The sequence below is a fragment of the Mesocricetus auratus genome, unplaced genomic scaffold (assembly GCF_017639785.1).
Source record: "Mesocricetus auratus isolate SY011 unplaced genomic scaffold, BCM_Maur_2.0 Super-Scaffold_100008, whole genome shotgun sequence".
Classification (NCBI taxonomy): Eukaryota; Metazoa; Chordata; class Mammalia; order Rodentia; family Cricetidae; genus Mesocricetus; species Mesocricetus auratus.
In genome coordinates this window covers 33,652,100-33,673,286 of record NW_024429192.1, presented here as the reverse complement: position 1 = coordinate 33,673,286, position 21,187 = coordinate 33,652,100, and the positions used below count along the sequence as shown (strand labels likewise).

Here is a 21,187-nt window from a genome sequence, read left to right as displayed (position 1 = left end):
TACAGAACTTAAACTGCTTTATGAGTGGACTATCTCATAAACTCGGTGGGTACACTGGAATTTTTGACATTTGTGAATAGGAGTTACTCAAGAGGGATTCCTAACAGTGGGACCAGAGTCAGACTGACTCTTTTACTCATTTGTGCATACATGAGAAATAATTTATAAGAATCAATAAAATCCAGTATTTTATTTAAAAACTGTCATTATTTTGAAACATATGAAATTGCATTGTTATCTTAAAACAATGGTAATTTCACAGCCGGGTGGTGGTGGCGCACGCCTTTAATCCCAGCACTCGGGAGGCAGAGGCAGGCGGATCTCTGTGAGTTCGAGGCCGGGCTGGACCGATAGCCTCCTAAACAATACAGAGAAACCCTGTCTTGTAAAAACCAAAAAAAAAAAAAAAAAAAAAAAAAACCAATGGTAATTTCACATAGCTCCATGTATTTGTTATGTTTTTAACACACATTTTGAACATTTCTATTGGATATAGGCAAAGGATGATCTTTGAGACAATGGAAGATGTCTGATCAAGATAATACATAGAAGGATCTCTAAAATGGCAGTAACTCTTTAAAGTAGATTGATGTAAGGAAGATAATAGGAAGTGACTATGCTTTATTAGTACATGTGAAAAACAATTGACCAAGGCAACAAACACTATGTTGATATAATGTCTATGATATAAATAGGATCATTATGCATTTTGGAATCATTTACAGCAATGTCAAAATCTATTTGAATTAAATATATTCTTTGAAAGAATAGTTGAAAATGCAACTTCAGCTTCCACTGGAATGATAATGACAGAAATCATATACTAGCCTAAGGAAACATATTCATGATTGGACGTGTGAATGTGAAATTCCATGAGCAGAATATCTAATTACAGTCATAAGTCTAGAACTACTTACTCGATGCTCATTCTTGAAATCAGATCAAATGTTGTAAATCCTGCTGCCATGAAGTTACTCTTGTACTGCCCCATCTTTATAGAATCCAACCAGTCACCAACTGTGACGAACAATGGATATTCTGGAACATCACCAGGGGATTCTGGCATTCTATGGGGGAAATGAAACACAACATTTAAAAGCCAGATAAGCCAGACTTAGTCGTTTTCATTTTTTTTCCTTTGGTAATATCCTTGTATCTAATATTTTTAACCTGCAGTTTAATGGACTCTAATTTTCTGTCTTATTCAGCAAGTAATTAGAAAAAAAATTTAAAAATCCAATCAGTCATTTCTTTTGACATTTCTGTTTTTTGCAACAATGGATATTACACTTCTTAGATCTTTAGAAAATCCCTTTTTTCTGTATTCCATTTTTTCTTTCATGAAATTGTTTTGAAACTTGAAGCCTCGTCTACCTCCTCTCTCTGCATAGAGAGTAACAGCTATTCATGACTACCGTTTCTGACCTCCTAGGAATCCATATCCTTCACCACAAACCTCACAGAATCCATTAACCTGGGCTCTCACAGAGACTGAACAGATAACCAGAGAGCCTGCACGACACTGACCTAGGCACTTTGCATATATGTTATCGTTTTGTAGCTTGTTCTTCTAGGGGTCTCCTAACAGTGGGAACAGGAACTATCTCTGATTCTTTTACAGGCTTTTGGGACACTACTCTTTATACTGGGTCACCTTGTCCAGTTTTAATACATGGGGAGGTGCTTAGTCTTACTGCAAATTGATACGCCATATTTTGTTGATAGCCATGGGAGACCTGTTCATTTCTAAACAGAAACAGAGGAGTGCATTTAGGGGTGGGGACAGACTGGGACTGGAGGAGGGACTGGAAGGAGAGGAGGGAGAGGAAACTGCAGTCAGGATGTAAAGTAAGTATATAAATTTAAAAAAAACTCAAAAATCAACAAAAACAAAACAAAACAGCAACAAAAGGGATCCATGTCCTTTTACCTGCCCTGCACTTGTTGTGAGGGATCTCCTTTTAATGATTAACTCATTGATCAAACTTCTAATTATGTTTTTAAGCATTCAACAATAGTCTTATTTAAAATAATTTCTGATATCATAAAACTTAGTTGCATAAATAGGATTTACATACATCTGAGCATAGTTTATGGGTATTGTAGCTTAAAAGGTAGATATGAAGGCATAAAATCAAACATCAATGAAGTTTGGGCTAACAAGTCAAGGTGTATAGTTCTGTTAGATACTAAAATAATATTATCTCAATAATTTTCATTTCTGAAATATGTTAAAAATAATTCTAATTGAGTGTTAAGAGAAGCTTTTTCTTTTGCTAGCCGCTTTGGTTTATCCCCCGCCAGTCGCCTGGGCTCTGCCGCGCCAGCCTGGTTCTAGATCTGCATGAGTCCCAAATAAACACACAGGAAGCTATATTAATTATGAAGCTGTTGGCCTTGTTTGTCTCTTACTGGCTAGCTCTGCCTTAAGTAATTACCCCATAATTGTTAATCTAAGTATGTCTCTTACCGGAGAATAGTTCCCGGTGTCCTACCCCCATGGCGGTTACATGTTGACTCTCTTGTGTTTCCCCTTCCCAGAATCCTCCTCGACTCCTAGTCCCTCCTATCTAGGTTTTCTATTGGCCAGACAGTACTTTATTGACAAATGCACAGGCAAATAACAGGACTTCCCCAACATCTCCTCTTTTCTGTTTAAACAAAAGAAAGGTCTTAATTTTAACATAGTCAAATTGTATATGACAGAACAGTTATCAAGTAAGAACACAGTTACAACATTTTGTCTATTAACATTTAGCAAGATCTAAAGAAAATATCATCCATCCCATTCTTGTGAGTCCAAAGTCCTATATGTAGCTTATCTTTTATCATAACTAAGGAAAACTATAACTATCTGTCTTCAACTCCATCAAAGACCACAGAAGGATAATATATAAACACTAGGATTGACAGAGACATCTTACTGCCTGGACAGTCACCCGAAGTTCCTCTGGGCATCCATCTTCAGCCCATAGGCCACAATGTGTCTGGAACACTTCTCAGCAAAGCAGGAAATTTCAAACTGTCCATCTGCATTGGCAGTCTGTTATTCACTTTTCTTTGTCCTGTAGAAAGTCTCGTAGACTCTTTCATGAAGCAGGAACCCTGTAAGACTGAGTTCAGTAGTCACTTTCCTGTGGGTCCTGCTTGTCCAGTTTATACAACAACAGTCAAGAAGTACAGGCAAGAGCAGTTCTTGCCCAAATGGCTAATCTTGCCATGTTGAAAGCAAACTCCATAACAAGTTTCTTCGATGCCCATCTTCCTCTCAGACGTAATTGGTGCTGCCAGGAGCAGACATTTCTCATTGTCAAGAAAAACCCTAAACCATTTTAAATGCCATTTTCTGAAGGTCTTTGAGAGGTTTGAAGACTATCTATCTGTTTCAAATACATCTCTATATATCTAGAAATCCTAACTTACCTAACTCTAAATTCTGACTATTATAAGTAAGTATCTATAATCTGTATTCAATTATGCATTATGTTGTAAAAGATCAGTATAAGCACAATACTTAAACAAGAGGAGAAATATACTTATCACAAAATTGACTTTGAATTTGTATCAATAAATGAAAAACAATACCCATAACATAATTCCCCTTTTTTACCATTAAAAAAGATTGGCTGTGATCACTAGCCAATTATAAACAATCCTATTTAAATGAAAACAAAGATTTATAAACAAGATGGGAATTGGGACGTCGCTCATTCCAAACTGCTTCCTGCTGGAAGGGGGCGCTGTTTATACCATGGGGATCATGACAAAACTCAGAAACCTGTATAAGTCCATATTTTCGGGGTCTGTAAGACTGCATCATCTTCGCTGTTTTGATTGTTGGAACACTTGGTCCACTGCTTCCGGGGGTCTTGGTTCGTCAAACCACAAAAGCCTGGAAGGAATCCTTAGCTTTTCATTTTCTGTAGAAACATAAATAAAAACTCCGTTTCCAAGTAACATATCCTTACACTTAAATTTTGAAGTCAAGCCATTTTTAAAAGATAGAAGTTGGATTAATTCGCAGCATTTATAATCAAGTGTACTTTAGCAGTTCTTTCCTGAGTAATCAAAAAACTGAAAAACATAATAGCGTACAGTATGCAGATTCTCTGTGTATTTTCCATCTTTACGTGGCTTATTTATCTATTATTACTTTATTTCTTTCACTTTTATTTATTTTTCTCTGAGACAGGGTTTCTCTTCGGAAACCTGCCTGCCTCTGCCTCTGGGGCAATTCCTACCGGCGTGCGCCACCACAGCCGGCTTTTGCATTTATTTACCACTTTGCCGTTTCATTTTCTCTCTCAATCTCACGTATATTTTTAAACACACTGTAAACCTTTAGAAGTTTTTCTTTATCCAAGTCTGACTTTACTGTAAATCTTTATGTTTTTCTGGCCATGTGTCTTATCTGTAAAACCGCGGCTGTTTTAAACTGCCGTTTCAAGATGGCGGGCGTAAGCGTGACTCCAGCTTACTGCCTCAGTCCATGCTGACCTCCAGCAAAAGCTGCCACTTCCAGCGGTACGTACAACTTTTCAATCGTTAGCAGAGTCTCTTAAAACAACCTTGTTGTTGTTTTTTCTTTCTTTCTTTTTTTTTTTTTTTATGCCGAGTCAGGAAGACTCTGGTAAGCGAGCCACGTGAATCTCAGCTTGTCGATAGCAAAACAGAGCACACCTGAGAAAAATGCTGCTACCAATAATCTGTGATTCTCTCCATTCTTCTGTTTCTAAAATTCCTTTAAAGCTTTTGTCATTCTACGTGGAAATTCAATCCCACTCCTGATCACCATTATGTTAAGAGAAGCTTTTTCCTTTGCTAGCCGCTTTGGTTTATCCCCCGCCAGTCGCCTGGGCTCTGCCGCGCCAGCCTGGTTCTAGATCTGCATGAGTCCCAAATAAACACACAGGAAGCTATATTAATTATGAAGCTGTTGGCCTTGTTTGTCTCTTACTGGCTAGCTCTGCCTTAAATAATTACCCCATAATTGTTAATCTAAGTATGTCTCTTACCGGAGAATAGTTCCCGGTGTCCTACCCCCATGGCGGTTACATGTTGACTCTCTTGTGTTTCCCCTTCCCAGAATCCTCCTCGACTCCTAGTCCCTCCTATCTAGGTTTTCTATTGGCCAGACAGTACTTTATTGACAAATGCACAGGCAAATAACAGGACTTCCCCAACAATTGAGAATGTTTATAGTTTAAGCATAGGGATAATATAAAGGCATTGTTCTGGAAAGGTTAGGAAAGATATATGTGAATGCATGCATAGATATGTGTTTATACATAGCACACACACATTAACTAAAGATGGGAGGAATACAATGGAATTAATCTTGGAAATTGCAGTAAAATAACTCAGAATTTTGTGCTTAAATCATTCTAGTAAAAACTGTAATATTCTTCTTACAGGAATATTGGAACATAGTCCATGAATGTAGCTGGGATTAAACATCACAAGAGTTTTGTAATCTCTGTTTCTCCATGACATGGGCTGTACTTGGAATGTGCTTTCGTGCTCCTCCCAGTTGTAATAAATAGGAATGGAGTTACTTATCCATCATCTTACCCATTATCATTCAGAATGAGGTTTCCAAGCATGAGTTGTCCTCCAGACTGTCTACAATCTAAATTCATGTGACCTTGCCCTTGTGTCTGTATACAATTTGGACTCAAGCGAACTTTGCTTACACGACCTTGCTTAGCCCACAGAATACCCTCAGAATATAAATTGTCTGATGCCTTGAATAAAAATGGCTGTTGCATGAAACTTCAATCTAACTCATTTTTAGGTTTTACTCTCCCAGGTCCATGCCACCAAGTAGAGTGACAACACAAGAACATGTAGATATTTTGATATTTGTAAAAACACTTGGTAGAAAAAGTGTATAATAATTGATTCATTATAATAAATGTACCCTTTAAACATTCTTAGATACAGAAATAACATTATCTAGTAAACTAAAAATGATCTTTATAATATGCTTATGATTTGATTCAAATCAATGTTTACTAGATAATGAGAAATGTTCTTACTACAAGAAAATGTTTAAACTTTTATTAGACACTGAGAGTTAGTCCGACTTTCAATTATTTTGTTCCTAATATATTTAAATGAATGAAAATATGTGTAGACCTAATTTAAATATCAATATTTTAAATATTTCATCAAGCTTTTGCCATCAATATTTAAGTTGGAAAAAGAATGTGCTAATAATAAAAATCACTTGGCTAAAGCCCTATGAAGGAAGAATTTCTGGATTTATATGTTTTATCTAATTCTGGTATCATTCTGATAAAACATACATGGGGATGAGCATTAAGTTCTAAGGTGAAAATTGAAGACCACTTACAATAAAAATTAATCTTTTTTTTTTACCTTTCATTGAAATTCTTGCAGGAGAACAAGTTATACTTATTTCACCATCTAAAGACTAAAAGGCAGTTTCTTGCAATGCAGGACCAAGTCCTTGCTAAAGACTTATAGCTTCTTTCTTTGGATATTTTCAATGCTACATCGATTTCTTTCTCTCTTTTTCTAAACTAAGATTCAGTTTAAAGTAGAGATGGGTGTAAATGGAGAAACCCAGATGTTTTTGTTTTTGTTTTTGTTTTTGTTTTTTTGGTATGTAATAGGAATTTGTGTACACTGTACTCTCTATTGAGTATGGTTTCCTTTAATGGAGATTTTACTTAAAACAAAAAACTATGTAGTTGTAGTATATTTCTTTACTTCCTCTTCTGGAAGCTAAACTATAATGATAAGGTTATTTAACTGTGGGTTGTTTCATTCTAGTTAATATCAGAATGACTCACAATTTTACACAAAACAAAAATGAGTCATGCCCAAAATTTGAAAAGTTGTGACAGATTCTGAATTGTTGCAATGTTTCTTCCAAGTTTCATAGCTGTATTTATGTTAATAAACATCACTGAATAAAAATTCACATATGAAATAATAAACAAGAACCATCATGGCTAAGATATTTATCTAGATTTTTTAATGACAGCATTCCTTATAATCTTCAATTGTCAAGCATGAACTCTGAGTAAGAGAATTCAAAATAGCTTCTGCATAATTCTCTTGAATTATTTAGTCAGTGTCTATAGCATATCTTGTAGGAAATACTGTTGTACTTCACAACTAACTCTCAAAAGATTAGGACACCCTTTTTGACTACCATAGGTTAGAAAAGTAAACATCTTATTTCAGAACAACATGGCTTCAATAAATGGAATTACTTGTTAGAGAATTTTGTTAAAATGGAACAGAATAGAAAATAAGTCGAACTGACATTTCCTTCATATCCTTATACCTTTCTTACTTTGTTTGTTTTTATTTATTTGTTTGAAATGGTATTTCACTGTGTGGTGCAGCCTGGCCTCAAGCTCTTGCTCCTCCTGCCCTAGCCTCTGGAGTGCTAGGATTATAGACATGTACCTCAACACCTAGTTCATATTCTTCTTGATGCACAGGGAAAGTCAGATGAGATTCTTCTTTACACTGGGATGACACTAGGAACTTGAGATTTTACAATTTTATGCAACTGGTGAGTACAAATGTGATTTGCTAATTTATGCCATCAATACAGAAAACTCATGGAAGAATAAACACCCTTTAAAAATAATGACTGCGATGGCCTATTCCCCCATTGAGAAGGATTTGCATTTGTTCCCCAAATCTTGCAGTGTCATAATTTCCTTTCTTGCATTCACATTAGCTACCTAGTTAACTCCCTGGCCTTTTCTGCAGCTTGCTCGGCACTTGATTTAGTAAGGTCAGGAGCTCCACATTGTGCGGTGCGGTAATTTTGATTTCACTTTATCTTATACTGAAGTTGAAAAATGCTGCTATATTCTGGCTTTCAGAGTTGGACACTATCATCTTCAGTTGAGTTCTCTAGTACATTGCCTAATAAACAATAAATGCCCTTTCTTATCAAACCTGTACACTGATAAATTCAGTCTATTTTTTTGCTAATATTCTGGAAATTTCTGGTCTTTGGTGATTAGTAGAGTTGCTCACCTGAAACATCTGCATAGCCTAACCAGAAGCTCCCATTTTAAAAGAATATATGTTGTAAGCAGAATGTAGCAGCTCACATCTAAGGTCTCAGCATTAAGGAATATTACCACTTTCACATGAAGTTCTCATGATTCAATGGCTATTCTTCTCTATATCTGGTCAATTTATATATCAACATATGAATATATACATTGTCTACTCAGTCACTGAAAGAAAATTTTACTTTCCATTTTTTCAATTTTCAAGATTTACATTCTTTTCAATAGAGCTTATTATTTATCTTGATCACAAATTAACGAAATAATTTTGAGATGAAAAATTAAAGCATGATTTGACTCAAACTATCCTAAAGTATCAAATGCCTAGGAACATGTATCTAATCTCTATTTAATGCTTATGGGTAATTAGTGAATAGTATTTGCAGTGTGAATCTTAACTGTGTTAAGTTGGAGGTATTAATTTTTGTCAGACTTTATTCATTAATTCTGTTTTTAATTGTCCAGATTATTTAATATGTATAATAAGAGTGATAACTGGTCAAACATACAGGGATGATAATTAAATTATAGATATGCACAAATGGAACCATAAGTACATGGCAGGAACAAGGCTTTTAAAATAATCTCTCAGATTTCTGAGTAGAGTAGTCAGCACATGGTTCCTAAAGAGAGAATAATAGGTCACTGGATCGCAAAGAAAGTTTATTTCTTTTTTCAAAGTTTCTTCTGTGAGGAAGTAAACCAGAGTGAAAACAAGCATAATATCACATGCAGTCACAATGCATTGACAGTGACTGTCATTATATCATCATGGGATCAATTCCCACCATTCCAAAAACAAGGACAGCAGAGTAACATCTGAGCCAAGCAGGGAAGTGTCATGATGTAATGTCTGCCATTCAGGAAGAAAGAAGCAACACATGTGTGTGTGCAGCACCCGAAAATGCAATCTTACAGAAATGCCTAGGGATGTAATTCTGGAACTATGTTCTTGCCATATTTCCCTCATCTCTCTATAGTGTAGTAGTTACATCTGTTCTCAGATAGTGTTCTTCAAGTGGCTACAGATTGGAGGAGGATGCTTAGGGAGTACATAACTATTTGTCTGCTGTTTATCTCTATGGGGGGGCATATGCTCTATAACTTTGTATTTACTCAGTAAAAAATAAATAAAGCAAGAGCTGTGTTACACTAAAATATTTTAAAGGGCTTTTAATACACTTCATCTATGAAGTCTTATTTGGCACAATAAATAGAAAATCTAACTGAAAAAATCAAACTGTACCTTCTTTTTATATACTCATGTATTCAGAACAGTGCAGGGCTGAGAAACATCTGGAGAGTTTCTGTTATTCTGTGCTGCATAGTCTAAGGGAATATGGACTACGGAGTTGACGAACCTTGTTACTAATCTAATGATCTTTCTTGTGTTATTTTGACAAACAGCCTCCTTGAGTGTCCCTTTTCTTATCTGAGCCACAGGAACAGCAGCAGTGATGATTAAAGAAAGAAGCAATGACAGGACCTAGTATATACAATGACTAGCACACAGTTGAGTCTCAACAAGTGGCACTAGTTGTCTTTGTTTATTACCACAGTTACAGGCAGTATTGTAACTATCTTGTGCCAGTAGCATAGGTCATTCAGTTATGATTTTAGAGTGGGCAGGTAGGAACCCCACACTGACCAATGCTTCATATTCTATCTTCCTTCCAGAAAGCTGACTATTGCACAATTTATTCACAGGTTTGACTGGGCACTCCTTTCTTTCTTTTTAGTATCTATTTACTTTTTATAGTGTAGTGTTCTGTCTGTGTGTGTGCCTGCATGCCGGAAGAGGGCACCAGTTCTCATTATAGATGGTTGTGAGTCACCAAGTGGTTGCAGGGAATTGAACTCAGGACCTCTAGAAGAGCAGCTAGCACTATTAACTTCTGATCCATCTCTCCAACCCAACGTCAAGTGCTTTTTTTCTACTGTGAGTCACCATGTGGTTGCTGGGAATTGAACTCAGGACCTCTAGAAGAACAGCCAGTGCTCTTAACCTCTGAGCCATCTCTCTAGCCCAGGTACTTATTTCTGCATGACAAAACATCAATAAAGTACCCGCAGCAAAAATAAAAAAAAAACACATTGTCCATGGTTTGTTTATGGACACAAACAATTTTGTAGATGTTGATAATCTATTTCCTAGAAAAGTATTATGAGAATTTTTTTGGAAATGGATGGAAAACTGTATATCATATTGTTGAAAGCTATTACTGAATACAAGATAATAGTAGTATTTGGGGTTCTGATTGTTTTCTGAAGAAGAAGACGCATTATGGTAATGACATGGCTGCTTTACTACCTTCCTCATTCATTAGAAACCAAGTGCTTGAACATTCAACCATACCCTTGTATGGACTAAGGAAGATAGTCATTAAAGTTTCTAAGAACTACACGTTTACAGGATTCCTAACCATGACCAGTGAATACTGAAAATATTTACAGTGTGTCTTGGCTTGAGCAGAACATGATGAATGAGACCTTTGACTATCCTTGGCCAGCACCGTCCATCTGAGAAATTGCTGCATATCCTCAGATACCATCTTTGAATTTATGTTTAAAAAGCACAAAATTGTTTGCCAGTAACTTGCAGTGGGCTTGGAACAGAAGTGGAAATGTTATTTTCTCTCTCCACTACATAGTCTTTCTCTTCCTCTTTTTTCTTTTTGCGATACTAGGCATTGAAGGAAGGGACTTCTTAATAGTAAGCAAGGGTTCTACCACTGAGCTATATACACTAAGCCCTAGGAATGTCCTTTCCTGATTGCACTGCAGTGCTGCCAAAAAAGTACAGCTAGCTGGCTGTCATCTAGCATGCTCAGCAGACACCGAAGCCGGGAGCACTGGAAAGGATGGAGAATGAATGTGTAGTTTGATGTAGGGTAGGGAAGGTAGGTAGGGCTTAGTGAAAGGACAGCGTATGGTAACCAGGCTACTTTGCATTATTAAACTTCAGATGTCCAGAAATATTCCTGGACTCTATAGGATTATACCTGGAATTGAGAACTACAAGATTGATCCTGAGAGTTGTGAGAGTGAGGACAAATAGAGAGAAGGAGCAGAAGTGTAGTTAGGCATTGCTTCAAATGCTCTACTCCACATAACCTTGATCTCAAGCCACCCCCATTCTACCAAGGATTGTGTACCATGTGACAATTACAAATGACTCTTTGAGAGAAATTATTGTAAAGTGATTAATGACGGAGCATTGATGCTGCATTTAGGGAAGGTTGCCTCCATCAAGATGGTAATTTTGAAAATCTATTTAGCAGTTATCTGGATATATGGACATTCTTATATAAATCACCATGATCTCATATATGTCTGTACACTTTTTAAAATAGTGTATTGGGAGCTCTACAGGAATGAGAATGTGCCTGTGGGGAAGTATCAGGTCAAGTAATGTCAGCAGAAGACAAGAGTGAAACTGTTCTTTCCAGTCCTGACAGCCTTGGATCAACATCTTTCTTGTAGAAACACTCAGGTGCTTGCAAGGAAAGGCTACCACTGTGACTCATGAGATTCCTAATTTGCTAGCATAAAATATTAAACTATGGGTTTCCATAGCCTTCCCTATTCTCTTTAGTCATTTAGTCTTTTAGAGTAAAAGTTTTTCAGGTGAATTCTTGAAACAAAGGCAATTAGAGTGGAATAAAAACCATGAGAATATTGTCAATGAAAGAACAATGCCTGTAGGAACATGGTGTAGAAATGAGAGAAACCTGGAGTTTGGGGACACTGGGGTAAAGGAGAGTTTAGTGGTGATTGACTGTGCATTATCCTCTCAGGCTCTTTAGTGTGCGTGTGTGAGTGCATGAGTGCATGCGTGCATGTGTGCCTGTGTGTATTGCACGCACGTGGTTATGCAGAAGCTAGATCAGGACATCAAATCTTTCATTTCTGCCCTCTAGACTTGAGACAGGATTTCTCACTGAATTGGAAGCTTGCTATTTTGGTTTGGCTGGCTGGCTGGCCAGCAAGCTCTTGAGCTTCTATTATCTCTATCTCTGATGCTGGGCATATAGGCACACACAGTCATGCTCAGCCTTTTCTTCCCCCCAGTGGGTGCTGGGGATTCAAACTCAGAATAATGCTCGTGTTTGCAGAGCAAGCACTCTTATGCACCAAGCTGTCTCCCCAGATGGCATGCTTGAGAGGCATTCTGTCACAAAGATTGATGGTCGTGTTTCCTTAATCCAACATTAATCTGGGCCAGGCATGCATTCTTGGGACTTGGGAGACAGAGGAGTTTCTGATGTGGAGGTGCTTGTCACTATTTTCTAAGCACAAAACCAACCAGGCCATCTCATTACAATAAAGTGTCTCAGTTCTCTAGGATTAGCACAGAGGGTGTGGATGGTGGTGGGAATATGGTACAAGTGGGAAGACAAGGAAATCCAATCTTTGCCCTTCTGATAATAAGAATAAAGAGCAGTTTCAGGCACAATACCCTGGGAACTCTGGTTCATTTTGCTTCTCAAACAAAAATATATTAAAACAAAAAGTTCATGTGCCTCTGTCATAAACAAGGAGAGAAAAATCACTCACAAAAATTTCCATTTGTTTCAGAGAGATTAGATTTTGGAATTGAACCAAGCTGACAACTTTCTATGAAGGATACAACTTCTGGCCTGTGTGTTGTGTGGTTTCTCAGAGCATGACAGTCACTTCATCATAGATCTCTGACCATCAATCAGGACCCTGCATCTGCCTTGACCTATGTGTCTTTTTTCCATTGTTTTGGTCATTTTATGATTTGAGATTCTTCTTGAGTATTTTATAAATAATACTGTTATTCACAGTCTCAAAATAGTCAACTAAAATGATGAATATAGCCACTTCACAGTTTGCTATGGCCACCATTAAGTCTGTTAACCCTATGTTACTAGAAGCCCCAGGGAAATGATTTGGCTTTAGAGGTGTGATGTGAGTCCTCTTCTGTGAGGGTAGACTTATTTTTGTGTTTCCATTATGATGTTCTTTCAATAGTAAAGCATGACCAAAAATCAAGAAACATTTTCTCTACTTATCTTGCCTATGGGAGACAGGTTTCTGGAAGTAAAAGTTATTACTATGTGTTGGTCTTTATTTTGACTTTGTATTCCCTCTTTATTGTCTCATAAATTTTGGAAAAAAATTGTCCTTTTGTGGCTGCTCATGAACCTGTGTGCCTCACCACTAAATCCAGTTAATGCTCCACTCTGTGTTCACTGAAGCTTTGTGGAGGTTTGGGTACCACATTCCTTGAAAGAGCCTTCTCTTTGGGCTTTTATGATGTGGCTCCATCCATCTTTTCTGCATTAGCAGTTTGGGTTTCGTTTTTCAATCTCCTTTGGTTATTTTTTTTGGGGGGGTTGTGTCTTGACTCTTGATGTTCTAGATAGTTGCCTCCTTTTCCTTTGTTTATTTGCATTCTTTATTTTCTTCATTGGTTATTTAAGTATGTTAATTCCTTCAGTTATAATGCCTATGCTGCCAAGTTCAAATGTACACCTTTAGCCTATATATTTAAAAAAATAATTATGTTATGCATAAGTGTCTACAGGTGGGTATGCATGTATGAGTGTAGGACCTCATGGAGGTCAGAATCCTGGAGCTCAAGCTATAGGTAGTTTTGAGCAGTCCTTTGTAGGACCTGGAAACTGACTCAAGAATAGTATGCACTCTTAACTTCTGAGCCATCTCCCTAGCTGCAATAGACCAGGTCTTTTTTTTTTTTTTTACCTCAAATTCAACCTAGAAGTATGTACCTAGGAATTTCCACTTGACCGTCCCACAGGCATCCCTGACTCAGAATGCCCAAAATAATCTCATTTAGGCTCCAAAAGTTGCTCCTCTTCTTCTCTTAGCAAGTATACTACCCACTGTTTGTGAAAGAAAAAGTAATGACTAATTTCTACTTTTTTCTTCTTCATTCCCTATTTATTTAGTGACCAAGACACATTGAGATTGTTTGTGTGTGTTGCCTGACAATAAATTCATTCCCTTTTCTCCTGATCTTAACTTTACTCTCTCATTTTATAACTTAGGCCTTGAAATTTTATAGCTTGGATTTCTGAAAAGACACATGTTTCCGATATGTTTTGCATTTATAGCCCAAATCAACACTTCCAGAAGTGTAACTGTGATTATATCCTTCTCTTGCTTAAACATCCTTCAGTGGCTGTCCGTTGCCTTAATAATAACATCCAAAGTGCCTTTCTTTTCTGTGCCTTTTGCTCATAGCTTCCTATGCTGGACTGCTCAGAGGAGAGAGGGATACAGCAATAGTTGTATAATTAGTTATTTCATGCTTGGCTTCATCTTGCTGAGGCTGCCAATTAGTGATTTAGAGGTGAACTCTTACATGCTCTTTTGTGAAAAGAGGTCTGTTTCAAATAGCTCTTAAAGAGCCTAGTCTTGTTGTTATTAAAACCCTATCCTGACTGGAAACTGTGATCCACAGTGAATGTCTGCATATCCTGTGGCCATTTGGTAATTCAGGGAGTTGTGCTTTGGTTATGTATAATCTTGTCTAAAAGAAGACATTGACGAAATTTTAAGTGTAGTATTTCAGAGAGAGTGAGGATTATTTTTGCTTCCATCTTTCTCCTCCTTTTCATTGCTCTTCACAGAGAAGTAAGTAGATTTTCTTGGTTCTGCTGAAGGTTGTACAATGGTGTATCAGTGCCACCACTGGCACAATTCTGATTTTGGGAGAGGAAAGTAACAACAGCGAGGTGTAATCAGACCAGCAAGGAACATGCTCACTTCTGGTGATTCAGATAGAGGGGTAGAATGTAGAATGGAAAGGAAATTAGAGGGGACACACATATGCACACAAATTATATTCATAAAGATGAAGAAGAATAAGTAAAGAAGACACAAATATCAAAGATCCTCATAAGAGAAATATAAATAAAGTAATGGTTTAGATACAGAGAGAAAAAAAGGGGGAATTTTTTTCTTGTGGAAAAAAATCCATATTTTTTTTATGTTAGTAATTTATCTGTTCAAAGGATAAGTAAAATAAGGTTTATACAGGGTCAGCAATTAGACAATTACCAAGGCAAACTCATTCCCTCTACCTGTTGTTCTTGTCTGTAGCCTGAAAGGAGTTATGATTGTCAGGGGAAAAAATACCAACGTTATGCATCTTACACAAGGATGTCCTCCACTAAGGTGTGAAGGGCACTGGGATTGCGGATCAGTTTGTCAAGGAAGCTGACGATGTCTGTAAATTTTGGCCTGTGGTTTCTTTCTTTCTGCCAGCAATGGAGCATCAGCTGGTGCAGAGACGGTGGGCAGCCCATCGGAGCCGGAAGTCTGTAACCTTCTTCAATGGACAAAATAACCTAAGTGCAAACATACACAGATTACTGGCTTACTTTTGGTGACAAGATGTGCGTTTAAGCAACTGCATCTTTATATGCAAGTGGTAAAAACCAAAATAATAACAAGCATGAAAACTGCTTAAGATGACGCACAGGGCCCAAGCAAGGGTAAATATCTAAGTTCTGAACGGCAAGTTCTGGTGACTCAAGAGCATCCGCTGCCCCTTTGGGGACGAAAATGTGCTGTGAGCATGTGCTGCTGATGTACATGTAGTTAAGTTTCATCACAGTCTAAAGAAACAGCTTTTGTGTAACTACTAGACCATCTGAAACCCTGATGGCCCCATCAAAACGGCAGCATGATGTGCAAACTGTATGTGACAAACAAATGTGTTTCTTGAATCATTTTTCATCCTCCTTACAATAAGGGCAGTGTATTTTTAAAACCCATCATTCCCTCTTTCTTGCTTATTTCGGTTCTCCTTTAGACTTTGGATTTTCTATAGTCTGACACTGACCAGGCAATGAAGTTGTTTTCGCGTAAACCCTAAGGCAGTTCAAAATATGGAAAGCTAACAATGGCAAACATCAAGACCTAAAACCACAGGGACACTCAGTCTGAGTTACCCAATAGGTCCTTCTCTGGTGAGGCGGAGGGGCTGTCTCTGTAGGACATGGTGGTGACTAGTTAGTTGTGTGTGGCCACTGTGGAGCTAGTAGGAGTGAGGGACTGAAATTTTGATCTTGGTTAATGTTAATTCACTTATTAATTTTAAACTCCCACTTGCTGTCCAGGTCTGTAGAAAGGAATCTGCACAAGAGTTAACAATGAAAATGAGATGACAGTCTGGCGGTTAGAATCCACTTAGAGGCCAGGTAGGCATTTTTGTTTGTTTAATGTATCACCTGCCAGCCCCTCCCATGAGGAATTTCCTCAAGATGGACTAAAATTAATTCTGAATTCATATAGGTGAGCTTTTGAAGAGCAGATTAAAGGTAGTCATTTGAACCTTTGTACATCGTCGATGGGGGAGTGTGTGTGTGTGTGTGTGTGTGTGTGTGTGTGTGTCCAATTTAAAAAAGCAGGGAAACTGAGGATCAAACATAAAACAGATATTAATCAAATTCACCCCTCAACCAACAATAAAAATATAAAACTTAATGTTAACATCACTGTGTTAAGAATTCTGTTGCAGGATCATCTACATATACTCTATGTTTTTTAAGGTTAGTATTTTTTATCATTTTTAATTTTAAAACAATCTTTTTTCATTTTACATACCAATCCCACTCCCTCCCCTCCTCCTGCTCCCCCACCTCACTCCCTCTACACTCCTCAGAGAGTCAACAAAATCTGTCACTTTGAGGCAGGACCAAGTCCCTCTCCCAATATCTAGGCTGAGCAAGGTAACTTACCAAAAAGAATGGGCTCCAAAAAGCCAGTTCAAGCCCTGACACTGGGACCAGGATTTATCCCTAGTACATGAACTGGTTTTTTGGAGTGTTTTTTTAATACTGACATCTCATTTTAATCTCTTCTTAAAATGACACCATTTGACATTACTGAATTTATAACAGATGCAATTTATAAAAAGAAAGCATTAATATTTCTTCAGGATCCTCTTAATTGCTAAGTTTCAACTTTTTCAGTATCAGAGAATTTCTTATGATCACATCAATATTTTTGTGGTTATAATACTGTGTGTGTGTGTGTGTGTGTGTGTGTGTGTGCAATCTCGTGTGTATGTGTGTGAGGAAGGCAGAATTTACTTCAGCTGTCTTCTTGGGGCATTGCTCCCTTTTGAGGCTGGGTCTCTCACTGAACCTGGAGCTTACTGGTTTGGCCACTCTAGTTGGCCACTGAACCCCTGGGATCTATGTGTTTCTCTCCCATCCCAAGGCTGGGGTTATGGGTATGTGCTGTCACACTCAGTTTCATACATGAGGCTGGGGGAGCTAAACACGACATTGGGTACTTTACTCATGGATTTTTCTCCCAGAATACTTTTTAGTAATTTATTTTTTAATAATTATTTTTTCAATTTTTAAATTAGAAACGAAATTGTTTTTCATGTCAACCCCAGTTCCCTCTCCTCCCCTGCTACCCACTAACTTCCTATCCCATCCCCTTTTGCTCCCCAGGTAAGGTGAGGCATTCCATGGGGGATCATCAAAGTCTGTTATATCCTTGGAGCAGGGCTTAGGCTCTCCCCATGTGTCTAGGCTAACATAGTATCCCTCTATGTCGAATGGGCTCCCAAAGTCCATTCATATTGTAGGGGTAAATACAGAGGCCCCACAGATTGCCAAAGCCTTTTCACTGACACCCATGTCCAGGGGGTCTGGATCAGTCCTATGCTGGGTTCCCAGCTATCAGTCTTGGGTCTATGAGCTCCCCCTTGTTCAGGTCGACTGTTTCTGTGGGTTTCTCCAGCCTGATCTTGACCCCTCTGCTCATCACTCCTCCTCCCTCTCTGTAACTGGATTCCAGGAATTCAGCTCAGTGTTTAGCTGTGGGTGTCTGCTTCTATTTTCATCAGCTACTGAATGAAGGCTCTAGGATGGCATATAAGGTAGTCATCAATCTCACTATCAGAGAACGGCATTTAAGGTAGCCTCTCCACTATCACTTACATTCTTAGTTGGGGTTATCCTTGTAGATCTCTGGATCTTTCCCTAGTGCCAGATTTCTCTTTAAACCTATAATGGCTCTCTCTATTAGGTATTTCTTTTCTTGCTCTCCTCTATTCTTCCCATCTCAATCTTCCTGCTCCTTCATATGCTCCTCTCCTGGTCTCTTCTCCCCTTCTCTTTCTCCTAACCCCCTCTCTCCTCCCCCCATGCTCCCAATTTGCTCAAGAGATCTTGCCCCTTTATTCTTCTCCAGGGTATCACGTATGTCTCTCTTAGAGTTCTCCTTGTTTCCTAGCTTCTCTGGTGGTGTGGATTGTAGGCTGGTAATACTTTGCTCTATGTCTAAAATCCATATATGAGTGAGTACATACCATGTTTGTCTTTTTGTGACTGGGTTGCCTAGCTCAGTTCCACCCATTTGCCTGTGAATTTCAATCTTCCATTGTTTTTTTCCTCTGAATAGTACTCCATTGTGTAAATGGACCACAATTTTTCTATCTTTTCTTCAGCTGAGGGAGATCTAGGTTGCTTCCAGGTCTCCCTGAATATTTTAATTCTCAGGGATATTAATGTTTTACTATTCATTTTATGTTACATTATCTAATATATTTTTCTCATATTTCTTTCTTCTTTATTTTCCTGACTGACTTTGATACCAAGTAGGCTTGAGATTAATTCACTTTGTTACATATTTTAGTAAAACAGAAATGGATAAGAATGCCTGAAATCAATCTAAACTCCTAAGAATAGCTTCTGGAAGTAATTATTAAAAATAGGACAAAATGACTTTAGAGAACAATTTTGAGGTTGTGCCCTGGGAGTGTGAGAGTCAATTTGCCATCCTATGTGATTAGAAGTGCATAGAATAAAACAGTGACAAGTGAAGCAATGTCAGGAGGGAAAGGTTGTCTTTATTGAGTATTTTCTATGTGCTTGGTCCTTATACCTTTTTTTGTTTACTTCTTAAAATTACTCAGTATGGTGGTTACTACTATCATGCCTTTTTACATCATAAAATGAGAGGTAGTGAGATTTGGTTACATTCTCATAGTTACTATGCGACAGAACAAGGACCTGCATTTAATTCCTTGTGACCAGTATCTGGTCTTCCTCAGATACTGGTTTTAATTTTCCATGACAGAATGTTTTCCTTTCAAATTTTATACCATAATGCTAACATGAATACTGCTTACCTTGTTAGCCTTTGTCATTATACATGTTAATTTGACTTTAGCATTTTTATTTGGGCCCTAAACTTAGTATTTTCAGTAAATTAAAAAAATCCCTTTGCAGTCTATAAAAGGTAATGTTTAACCAAGTCATCACTTCTGAATGCTTCTGAGTCATACACACACCTCTACTATTGCATCTATTATTTTTATTGTATTTTTTCTATTGGCTTTTCTCAGGTTATATATACACAAATGCAGGAATTATATCTCTGGGTTTTTCCCCAAGGACTAACTTCCATAGCCCCAGAAGAGGCTATGGAAGTTACCAGTGGAGGGGAGCAATCAGTACAGCTATCCATCAGTCTGTGATGCCTGTGAACAACAACGATGACCAGCAGGGCCAGATGCTCTAAAGGTTCAGTAGCAGCACTTATATCTGGGAAGTAATTAACAACTATCTAATTGTTTCACACGGGAAATCATGCCTGGTACCCAGTGGTGAGTGGGGATCTTAGACAAGAACTTTTTAACCCTATTTTTACTAAATTAGCGTAATTATTAACTACATTCTAAATACTTATGCCCACAGTTAGTGTGGTGTGACTCCTAGTCCTCAATAAGAAGCTCCTCTTTGCAGCAGATAGAGACCATCACAGAAACAACAACTGATCATAGGGTGCTCAGCACCAGTGGATACGTCTTCAACACAACTCCTGCACCCAAGGCTCAGAGAACATTGCAGAAGATTGGGTGGAAAGATTACGTGAGCAAGAAGACCAGGGAATCCACTGAGTTTGTATCTCCTAGAAATGACAAGAAGGCTACAGCTCCGATTCCTCAACAATAGGGCTGCCTAAATAATACCTGAGCAACAGTACAAATAAACACACTAATGTGGAAATCTCATGGACTGCATCCCTACAGGCAACTAAGGTTGGTTATCCATCGTCCAGTGGTGAGTCCTGAATTTGTGTACATGCACATAATACAGAATGAACTCTGAGGGTTGTGTCTTTGCTCTTAGATAGTATATAACAGACAAAGAAGACAAAGCCAGGGATTTGAGAGGGAGCAAGGTATGCACATGTGTGGGAGACATGGGAAGAGTCAGAGTAAGGAAAGGGAATAGAGGGGAATGATGCAATTAATTTTTAATAATAAAAAGGAAAGCCACTTCTGGGAACAGAGGTAACTAATGCCTTTTCTGTACTTTACATCGGCTTGTAGCAGTGTCAGTAAAGGAACATCAAAGACCTTGGTATGACCTGCCAACAAGGCTCTGTTACTGATCAAGAAATCAGAACTCGGTTCTGCCTTCAATTGGACCTTTTACACCAGAAGCTAACGTCTTTAGAAATTCTGAAGCTGAGGGGGGTTTGCTAACTACTCTAATTCTCGGGTTCTCCTGCACTTAGTAGAGGATTTGTTTTAATGCAGAACTGTTTCCTAGGAGCTGTGGGTATGTCCAGAAGGAAACAAAAGTTCAGACAGGGATGGAGGATATGCCTTGTAAACAAAAAATAGGAAGATTTGGGCAAAACCACATTTTTTTTGCCAGATACCTTATTCTGACATACCCCTTTTTTTGGAAATACACAGACTAGTTCCCAAACTAATTTATCTGAAATGGTTGTCTTAAAGAGGGTAATGTTCTCAAATCCCATGTTTCCCTTGTGGGGAAAAGTAAACTTTTCTTCTTTGTCACCTCCTTTTGAATTCAGAAGCATACAAGACAACTTTTAATATTATGGTTCCTTGGTCAGCTTAAACGACTAAAATCTGTGGAAAAGTAGCTGCGTGCAGTCAAAAAGGAAACTTTAAAATAAACTCTATGTAAATGACCCCAGTGAACAGAAATAAAAACCACAAGAATCAAAAATGGCAAATACACTTCTCCTGAGTGGAAATCAAAGTGTATCTGGTGTGTGTGTGTGTGTGTGTGAGCCGTATTTTTTTTTCTTAACGGTTCCATAGTTTTGGTAGCATATGAGTG

At 37.9% G+C, this 21,187-nt stretch overlaps 1 protein-coding gene across 2 annotated transcripts in view; it reads right to left on the bottom strand.

Moving 5' to 3' along the window:
• Epha6 (EPH receptor A6) overlaps window positions 1-21,187 on the bottom strand; it is an 863,593-nt gene that overhangs the window by 13,906 nt on the left and 828,500 nt on the right. For both annotated transcript variants that reach the window (XM_040750609.1, XM_040750610.1), the window contains 2 exons: window positions 15,216-15,409; window positions 918-1,067 (listed from right to left, as the gene is read on the bottom strand). In XM_040750609.1, coding sequence (XP_040606543.1) covers window positions 918-1,067; window positions 15,216-15,409 — 344 coding nt within the window. The remainder of the gene's footprint in view (window positions 1-917; window positions 1,068-15,215; window positions 15,410-21,187) is intronic.